A 10,860-nucleotide genomic window follows, 5' to 3' on the forward strand; every position below is an offset into this window, starting at 1 on the left:
CGATAATTTTCCTTGTATCATGGCAAACCGCGATTAGGTATATATATCAAAGTTAAGATAACAAGTGTAAATTGTGTATTTAAGCTGCAATACAATTTAAAATCGTTATATTTGCCTACATTTCATACATAAAATAACTGCTTACTTAATTTTTTAATATGAATAAAAAACTACTGTTAAATATTATAATTTTATTAAATATAAAATAAATTATATTTAAAATATGCAATAAATAATAATTTTAACTTGTCAAATTTAAACAATTGCAGTTAGATAAGATTCAAATAAAATTACAATTTTATTATGAGAACCAAAGAACCATAGAATGAAAATAGAAATTTCGATTTTTTCATAATTAGCTGAAACTTAATACCTCGTAGCTGAAAAGATTAATCTAATACCACTGAGTCTTAACAACGAAAACTTCAAGATGAAGACATAGTTTTAAGATTTCCACAGTCGAAATCGGATAGCCTCAGCAGCAACCCAGAAAGAAAATTAACCAAAAATTTATCTCTCAAGAAGTTCAATAACTTTCCATTACTTTGCTGTATAAATCCAACAAAATAAGCTGTAGTAATGAGCTCAATACTTCTCCATCTCCTCTCTGCTGCATATTTTTTCAACCCAGCTTCAATCCTCTCATATTCTTCCTTGTCACTCTCTTTATTTTCACCAGTTACTTCTTTCTTCAAGGCCTCAGCGAGGCACCTAGCTAAAACGACACCATCTTCCAAGGCAGCACAACCACCTTGGCCTACATCTGGGGTCATGGGATGAAGAGCATCTCCAGCCACACTCACATTGCCTTTGCTTATATTTCCCCATAGCAACTCCCATGGATGTCTGTATCTCAGAGAAGAAGATATAATACTATCTTCCTCAGTTGCTTCTACTACTTTTCTCTGGTGTTCATTTGCTGCATTTTGAAGTTTGCTCAGCACAAATTGCTTCAACTTTGCTGGGTCCTCCTCTAGCTTCATCTCTACAAGAAAATACATAGAATTTGCACAATTTAAGCCTAAGTGAAAATTTTATAATACAGCTCTTTTATTAACCGAGACAATGATATTAATTACCTGTACAAGTGAAAAACCAATATATAGATGTATCATCGCAGGGAAAGAAACCTGAACGAAAGCCATTACCAAAAAACTGGTAAAACTTGAAAAGATAGCCATGTTTTCCATTAAAATTTGCATATGCCCTTATAGCCGATCGCCCCGTAAAAGCTGGGTTTTTAAAACCGAGCCACTTTGCCACTACTGAGTTCACTCCATCACATCCGATTAATACCTTATTTATCCATAAATTAAGGGACAACGTCAATGAGGTTTAGTTTCATAATATCAAAATCATAATATTGAATCATGAGTAGGCTTATTATTTTACCTTAGTTTTGATCATGGTACCATCATCAAGATAGACAAGCTTGAAGTAGTCTGATTCGTCAATAGAAACTACTTTGGAGGAGAACCTTATAGTATCATGTGGGAGTTCTTGTGCAAGAGCTTCTAGCAATAATTTCCTTCTCACACACCGAACCTCATGCTCTCCACTGTACATTAGAAAATTTACCATTATAAATTCCATACATGAATAATTAAATTTCATAAATTGTTATATTTTCATATTTTTAGCATGTAAGAAATCAAATATTCACATTCACAGATTTAATCTGATAGTAAGTATATCTAAATAAATCTGAAAAGTTTCATATTATACTTCTCTAATGCCCAATTTTTAATTTAATAAAAAATTAAATATCAATAAATTTTTGGGCGAGTTAAGATAATACTGTGTTTAATTACTTACTGCTTCGCTTTGCCCTTAAAAAATACTCGTGCTTTCGGTTGGCTTGAGGCTGTGGAGGTTGCAATTAATCTGTTATATAAATTTTTTAAATTAATAAATAATAAAATTAGAAAATAAATTATGTAAATATAAACGAAATTAATTTACATACTCATCAATCCGCTCATGCTGTGTTCGAAGATAATCACCAACACCAAGAGCATCTAAAGCCTTCCAAGCGTTAGTCCAAGTAGACAAAGCAAATCCAGTAATCCTCAAATTAGAAGAGGATTCCAATACTAAACTTTCAATTCCAAGCCTAAAAATTAGTATTAAAAATGCAATAAATTAGTAAAAAAATATATTTAACAAAAAACATGTAGATATAAATTGGATTGAAACCTGTGAAGTCCCAAGGATGTGGTGAGGCCAGCTATTCCAGCTCCTACTATAACAATATCTCGAGCCAACTCCATGATTGCTTGTTGAGTTTTGGAAAGAAATGGATGAGTTCAATTTTAGGATGAGAACCCAAAATCCAGACAAAGATAATATAGAGAGTAAACAGGGCACCCACAATAATACAGAGGTGATGTCAGCAAGTATGTAAGGAAATTCCGGTCCAAGAAGTGGAAATTTTTGGAATATGTGGTGATGTCAGCATGTGATGAAATTCCGGTCCAATGGAAATTATTAGGGGTGAACATTTACGCTATAATATAAAATCAAATCAAATTCAATAAATTAAAAATTAAAATTTTAATATTTATAAAAATTAAATTAAATTTAATTTAATTAAAAATTAAATTAAATTAAATTAATTTAATTTAATTTAATTTGATTTGATTTAATTTATTTAAATTTTTAATAAATTTTTTATTTTATAAATTTTATTTTTAATATTTTAAAATTTAATTAAAATATTTTAATGTCCTTATATTATTAAAAATAATATATTATTATAATTAATCGATTCAGTTTATTTTTTTAATTAAAATTGAATTAAAATAATTAAAATTTTTAAAATTAAAAATTAAATTAAATTTAAATTAATAAAAAATTAAATTAATTTTTTAAATTAATTCGTTTGGATAATTTTTTCCGTGTAATCACACCAAATATTGGTAACCCCTAGAAATTATTCGCCGTCACTAGCGTCCACACAATTTATTGAAATAATTGAAGTTACCAACTAACCCGCTACTCTTAAGAGACTTATGCTTTCATGAAATTTAAAACTCTAAGCTCCGATAATTAAAATATTTTTATATTTAAAAAAGTTAAGAAAAGTATTTTTATTATAATAAAATTAAATCATTTTAAAGAAAATAAATTTTCTTTTAAATAAAGAAATTATTTCTCTCTTTAAATATTTTATTACAATTTTTATATATAAACTTATTAATATATTTTACTTTTATATTAAAATTTAATAATAAAAACATCTTATTAAAAAATATTTTTCTCGCCACTACTGTTAAGTTGCCGCCACCCTCCCGTCTAGGCCATGTGATCTGTAAAAATATGTCTTAAACATTTGGACACATTATTATTCTTTCATATGGAAAAATATATAATAAAAAATTAATAAAATAGCAAAGGATGAAGTAAAATAATATTCAAATATTCTAAATTCATATATGATCAATAAAACAAAAACTTGATTAAATAGAAGTGATTAATTTTATTAATATGTGGTTAAATATATTTTTTTTATAGCAATGCTGGATATATTTCATTTTTCAAAATTCATAAAGTTAATACAAGGATTACAAAAAAATTTAAACAAAACCTAATCAAACTAATGAAATCTAATGAAAATCAAACTAAAGAAAACAGAACATATCCAACCATCACTCAAAATTAGAAAATATAAAATCACACTATAGTGGTCACTGCACACTGATTCTATTGAAACCATTGCGGCTGCACTCATCGCCAAAAAATAAAGAGAGAAACTCAGAAGCAGTTAGAGACAAAACCAATGCAAAGGCAACCAATTATAGAAATGTTAGAAAAATAGGATAAAATAATAAAATCTGAGTCGTGTTAAACACTGTTTTTAAATATTTATTTTGTAATCCCCAGATTAAACATGTTATTCTGGAATTTAATTTTCAAAATCAGAATAATAAGAATTTATCTCTAATTTATAACTCAGTAGAAAATACAGAGAAGAGAAAGAATAAGGTCGGAAAAATGGAAGTTAATATTTTTGTAGAGATGAAAGCTATTTATATTGGAAAAATCAACCGTTATATATGGTTATAAAAATTTTGAGATAATATAATAAAATCATAACGGTCAGATTTAATATTATATTTAAATCCCATAAATAAAATATTTAATAATCATAAAATCTTTAATTACTATAAAATCTTCAACGACCATAAAATTTTTGAAATCTAAACTAATTTTACAATAATCCCCTACAGATTTAAAAGAATTTTCATTGCTGGATTTAAAAATTTAGTGTATATATTTCGAATTTAGTATCTTTTAGACTATGAACCAGACCTAAATTAATAAAACTTAACATACAAAGGAATTTGTGAAACTTTTGTTTTTATGAACCAAAAACTCTTTTTGTATGCTAATATCCCATCAATCTCATAACACTCCACAGATCTTGTTATCAACGCTATTTTGCGCTAATAGACCATGCGCGCGTCTGGTAGTTCATAAGTCCTCTAGAGATTATGCCAAAATCTCATAGAAGCGGCCACACTCCACACTTATATAGGTGATATCATCAAGTGTATACTACAATTTATACACCACCAATAAGGGATATGAATATCATTAAGAGCTTTCATCTCATCCTCTCATTAATGCAGTCTAGCACTTCTCACACCATAGGAAGAGACAACAATAAATAGTGCTAGCAGAACTAACAAGTGACTTGTTATTACTCATATGAACATTTTTCATGGGATCTCCAATCACAAAGGTTGGATTTCCATCACTGTTAATTTCAAATTGGCTCAAGTCCCATTCCCCTCGATGTTTCATCTATTATTTTTCTCCCTAAAGGTTTAGTCAGAGGATCGGCCAAATTCACTTCTGACTTCACATAATCAATGGAAATAGTTTCATCTTTCAGCAGCTGCTTAATAACATTATGTCTCAGACGAATATGTCTATTCTTACCATTGAAAGTTTTATTCTTTGCAATGGCTATTGCCAGTTGGCAATCACAACGCATTGATACAGATGGTGTTGGTGAAAAATTCATTAAATGCAACAGACTCCCAATGATCTGTGCATATTCAGATTGAACAATAGAGTCATCTCTATTTTTCTCTAATTGACAGTTAGGATTATAAGGAGTACTCACTGGTTTGATATTGAAATGTCCAAACTTCCTTAGAAGTTTCTCAACATAATGCTGTTGTGATAGCATTAGACTATCATTCTTCCTTATGATTCTAACTCCCAAAATCACGTTTGCCTCTCCCATATCTTTCATATCAAATTTAGAGGCAAGGAAAGCTTTTTATTTACAAACTATATTGTAATATGTACAAAAAATAAGCATATCATCTACATATAAACAAATAATCACAGATTCATCATTTATACGTTTTGTATATACACATTTATCAACTTCAATAGAGGTAAAACCATCATTCAACAAAACTTGATCAAATTTCTCATGCCACTGTTTGGGAGCTTGTTTTAAACTTTTCGATTGACCTATAATTAATACTCTAATAGAAGAAATTCTGGCTATAGGAGCAAAGGTATCAAAATAATCTATATTTTATTTTTGAGAAAAATCTTTTGCTACTAGCCTTACTTTATACTTTTCGATTGACCCATCTGGGTTATATTTTCTTTTGAAAATCCATTTACAACTAATAGGTTTAGCTCCTAGAGGCAAGTCCATTAAAGTCCAAATGTCATTTTAAGTAATAGAATCAATTTCAATTTTAATTGCTTCTTTCCAAAAATGAGCTTCAGAAGATTTAATAGCTTCAGAAAAACTTAAAGGTTCATTTTCAATAAGATAAGGGTAAAAGTCATTTCCAAAAGAAGTCTCTTTTCTTTATCTTTTACTTCTTCTTAAATCTTCATTTTTATTTCCAAAATGATTTTCATAAATATTTTCATTAGGTGCATGGGAAATTTTCTCAACTTTTAAAGGAAAGATATGTTCAAAAAACTCAATATTTTTTTCTCAATTATAGTGTTACAATCAAGCACATCATTTTTCAAAACAAGAAATCTATATGCAACGCTATGTTCAGCATAACCTATAAACATGCAATCAAAAGTTTTTGAACCTATTTTGCGTTTCTTAGGATAAGGAAGAATTACTTTAGCAAGACACCCCCACACTTTTAAATATTTTAAGTTAGGTGTATAACATTTCCAAAGTTCATAGGGTGTTTTATAAGTTTTCTTATAGGGTATCCTATTTTGTAGATACCAAGCAAATAATAAAATTTGCCCCCAAAGGTTATTAGGTGAGGAGGAACTTATTAATAAAGCATTCATTATTTCTTTTAATTTCTATTTTTTTCTTTCCACTACTCCATTGGATTCAAGTAATAAGGTGGAGCAAATTCATGAATTATTCCTTCTTTTTCACAAAAGTCATTAAATGAGATATATTCTCCAGATCTATCTGATCTAATCTTTTTTATTTTCCTATTTAAATGATTTTCTACTTCAACTTTATATAATTGAAACATATCAAATACTTCATCTTTGTTTCTAAGTAAATATACTTTAGTATATCTAGAATAATCATCAATAAAAATTACTTAATTTTTTTTTAACCACCTCTGTAACGACCCGAAAATCCGGACCGCTACCGGCGCTAGGATCCAGATCGGCATAAGGCCGCCGGGACCCGTAGCAAGCCTACCATGCATCCTGTACAGTTGGTATAATCCCAAACATGATCAAACATATCCATAAAACATTTAAAACTTTACCTTTAATCGGTTTGACCTGTGTATGCACTATGACTGAACTCATAGAACCCCTAGGGTCAGCATACCCTACGTCAAACTCGGTCCATCACATGTAACAACATAAAATAAAACTCATGTACAAAGGGATTATCCCACTCGGGCCAAGCACAATACTATAACTCTGAACATATAACATAAAGTCATATTACAATATAACTCTTCTACATCATTACATAACCTTACATTACATCATGTCCACTACTATTCTATTACATAAACATGACCATGGACGTAACCTGCTGATCTCCTGACTATCTCTGACCCTGCAAACCTGGGGTTAGGGGAGAGGGGTGAGCTAAAAAGCCCAGTGAGCAGAAACCATAAAAGAAAAACAGTTTATTTTAACGTATGCTATCATGGAATGCGTCACATCACAAATATATCACCTCAAGGATGAATCTGTCACCAATAGCCCTCTACATATCAATCTCGTACCATAACAAGTCAATAATACTCTATGCCAGGGGCGATACGGCCACGCCTGGACTCCATATACTCTATGCCAGGGGCGATACGGCCACACCTGAACTCCATATACTCTATGCCAGGGGCGATACGGCCACACCTGAACTCCATATACTCTATGCCAGGGGCGATACGGCCACACTTGAACTCCACATCTCATATCATATCGTACATGCCATATCATAACATTTCATATCATGTCATAACATACTGAGGGCTAGAGGATCATCCAGTATCCATCCACATCATTATCATCGTATTATGCAATGCATCATATTCGTGAATTCTAATGCAAACAACCTATTGCATACCATGGTATTCATGATGCATGAACATGCTTGAACATGCTGAAATCATTTGATTTAAAACATAAGGGTTAGTTCCACTCACCTCTGGCTAGCTCTGGACTAACTCTGAAGCAGCTAACACTGCTGAACACCTTGGTTCCTCGGGTCCGATCCTACACAGGTGGACTCCAGTGAGGTTCCAAACATACTCTAAACAACTCATAAACAACTACCCAAAAACCCCCTAAAGCATCACTTAAACATGCATAGAAAATACTCAAGAAAAGGCTGGACAGGGCACTTTCGGTGGCACCTTCGGCGGCCTAAAGTCCCAGACAGAGACGAAAGTCAGGCAGGTTCAGGGGCACCTTCGGCGGCCGAACCCTCTCTCCAGAGACGAAAGTCAGACACTTTCGGCGGCCGAACATTACCTTTGGCGGCCGAAAGTCTGCTTTCAAGCCAAAACTCAACTTTCGGGGGCAAGGTTAGGCGGCCAATCCCTGCATCCTCAGGCAGGTTCGGCGGCCGAAACCACCTTCGTCGGCCGAACCTGAGTTCATCCAGAACTCAGCCTTTGTGCATTTCAAGCCTTCCAAACCTTCCATACACCCCAAAACAAGCACCCAACTTCTCAAACACATGCATACATCCTTAACCATGCACAAAGGAGCTCAAACAAGCTTAAACTCCCAAAAACAACATCTAAAACATACATAGATAGTTTATGACCCACATAGGCCAAAACCATCAAAACAAACCAAACCTCACATACTCTCTCCCAATCATGCATACTCTCTCCCATATGCTCAAGGGGCTTGAAAACTAACTTAAACCCCAACACAAACATCACATGAACATACATTATCATACATTGGGCATAAAACCCACATAAACCCTAACATGCATATCTACCCATACTCAACCATCAAAACCTCTTAAAACTCACTTAAAACTTCATGAAACGTAAAAGAAAGCATAGATCCACACTTACCTCTTGAAGATCGAGGGTTTGTGCGAGCTCTAACTTGGAGATGGGAGGAAACTACTCCTTGGGTCTCCAAGCTCCCAAAACTTTGATCTAAGCTTGAAAACTCTTCAAAACAACCATGGAACTCATAAAAATATGAAGGAGATGAAGAGAAAACATGAAAATGACCAAAAGAGGACATGAACACACCTGAGCTCGAGAATGGGGAGAAATCTCGCCCATTTTCGGTCTGAGGGGCATTTATAGGTGGCCAGCCAAATCTCCTTCGGCGGCCTAACGTGCATGCAAAACACCCCCATGTTCGGCGGCCGAACTTGAGGTTCGGCGGGCGAACATGGTTTGTTCAAACATAGCTTTCGGAGGCCAAAAGCACTCCCGAAGCCTTCCCATGTTCGGCGGCCGAACTTCACTTTCGGCAGCCGAACCTGGCAAAAACCTCCTTGGTCCTTTCTTTTCAAAACTCACTTCTTTTTCATTTAAAACCATGAAATCAGTAAAAATCATTTTAGAAATCACATTTTACCCCTCTAGAAGACTCTGGCATCATCAAAATTCCATATTCCAATGGAGATTCCGCCGGAAGGTAGGGATTCCGATGCCGGAATCTAGCCGGGTATTACATTCTTCCCCCCTTTAAGAACATTCGTCCTCGAATGTTCAAGCATCAAACAAACAGGCAACTCAAAGCATAGCATCCAACATACATAAGCAAGCAAGCAACAAGCAAGCAAAACCTACAAACCTCTCTTCTAAAAGAGAGACACGATCATTGCTGGAGTATAAACTCTCGGTCTCCCCGGTGAACTTTTCATCTTAAGGTGATCCTAAGGGGCTTTCACCATCGGGATTTCCTTGTTTCCACACTTTCTGACTTGTGTGTCTGTGGTCCGTACTAGCTGCTCAACATAGGTGAGATCCTCTATGGTCTCCACCTCTGGTTCCTTTAAGAACCTCACTCGGATTCGACATGAACTCATATACCGTGGAAACATGGAAAAACGAAAGGATCTCTTCCATAGAGGTGGGTAAATCTAACTCGTAAGATACATTCCCAAATCCCTTGCAGGATTTCAAAGAGTCCAATGTATCTGAGAGCTAATTTACCTTTCTGCCCATAACGAATCACCCTCTCTTTTGGATACACCTTCAGCAAACCTCGACTTCCTCGAGAACCTCAACACGCTTCCGCCGTGCACTCTGACAAAACTCTTGTTCTCTTCTGAAACTCTACATGCCTCTTGCGAACGACTTCATACTCTCCTGCTGACTTACAGCAGTTCTGATTCTTCTCATCTTCTAACTATTGGCCTTCTTCTTACTGTACTAAGGGATGGGGTAAGCTGCCAAGTGGTTTTCGGTTGAGGGCATCTATCAAAAATATCTGCCTCAGCCGAATATACCGAACCTTGAAGTCGCGAATACCACGCAGTTTTTACCCATCTCCTATACCTCATGTTCTTCTCCCTTGACTCAAGATGTATTGCAAGCTCTTTCAATCTGTAAGGATCTGTCATCATACCTTATACAGGTACCACTTCCACATCTTGAGTGCAAAGGTTACCATCGCCATCTCTAGGTCGTGTGTAAGATGATTCAACTCATGCTTCTTCAGCTACCTAGAAGCATAAGCAATCATCCTGCCACTTTACATTAACACACCACCCAGTCCCACACGGGACGCATCACAGGACACTGTGAAATCTCCATCATTGGCGGACAGAGCTACCACTGGTGCTGACATCAACATTTCCTTTGGCTTTTCAAAGCCCTTTTCAATCTGAGTAGACCACACAACCCTCTGGTTCTTCTTGATCCATCTGGCCATAGGAGCGGCAACTCTAGAGAAGTTCTAGATGAACCTCCATTAGGTAACCTGCCCAACCCAAAAAGCTCTTGATCTTAGTCATTACCATGGGCCTGGGCTAGTCGGCTACAACTTCAACTTTCTCAGGTCTACTTCACTTTCTTTTCTCCGACACACATGACCCAAGAAGGATATGCTCCTCGACCAGAACTCACAGTGGAGAACTAGGCATCCAAGCCATGTTCTCTCGGGATCTGCAAATCCTGATTTCAGATGATGGGCATACTCTTCTGCATTTCTGGAATTCGCCGAGATACCGTCAATGAAGACAATAACGGAGTGATCCAGAAACCGACTAAAACTCTGCTTATGAGATCCATGAATGATGTAGGGGCGTTCATTAACCCGAACGACATTCCTAGGAACTCATAGTGCCCATATCTGGTTCTAAACACTGCTCTCTGCACATCCTCTTCCTTGATCTTAACTGATGGTACCTAGACTTCAGATCTATCTTGGAAAGGCAACTAGCCCCTGCTA

The 10,860-nt window shown here is 34.7% G+C and overlaps 2 protein-coding genes across 2 annotated transcripts; both read right to left on the minus strand.

The window, feature by feature from the left end:
* Positions 1-323: 323 nt before the first annotated feature.
* Positions 324-2,355, minus strand: LOC110607555 (monooxygenase 2). The gene is made up of 6 exons (XM_021746692.2): positions 2,197-2,355; positions 1,967-2,113; positions 1,816-1,884; positions 1,393-1,558; positions 1,080-1,296; positions 324-985 (listed from the first exon to the last, which is right to left on the minus strand). The coding sequence occupies exons 1-6, from the start codon at positions 2,268-2,270 to the stop codon at positions 426-428; spliced, it is 1,233 nt and encodes a 410-aa protein (XP_021602384.1). The 5' UTR covers positions 2,271-2,355; the 3' UTR covers positions 324-425.
* Positions 2,356-4,768: 2,413 nt separating this feature from the next.
* On the minus strand, positions 4,769-5,254 carry LOC122725021. Its single transcript, XM_043961435.1, has one exon. The coding sequence runs from the start codon at positions 5,252-5,254 to the stop codon at positions 4,769-4,771; it is 486 nt and encodes a 161-aa protein (XP_043817370.1).
* Between the last annotated feature and the right edge of the window lie 5,606 nt (positions 5,255-10,860).

This window comes from Manihot esculenta, chromosome 11 (genome assembly GCF_001659605.2).
Source record: "Manihot esculenta cultivar AM560-2 chromosome 11, M.esculenta_v8, whole genome shotgun sequence".
NCBI lineage: Eukaryota > Viridiplantae > Streptophyta > Magnoliopsida > Malpighiales > Euphorbiaceae > Manihot > Manihot esculenta.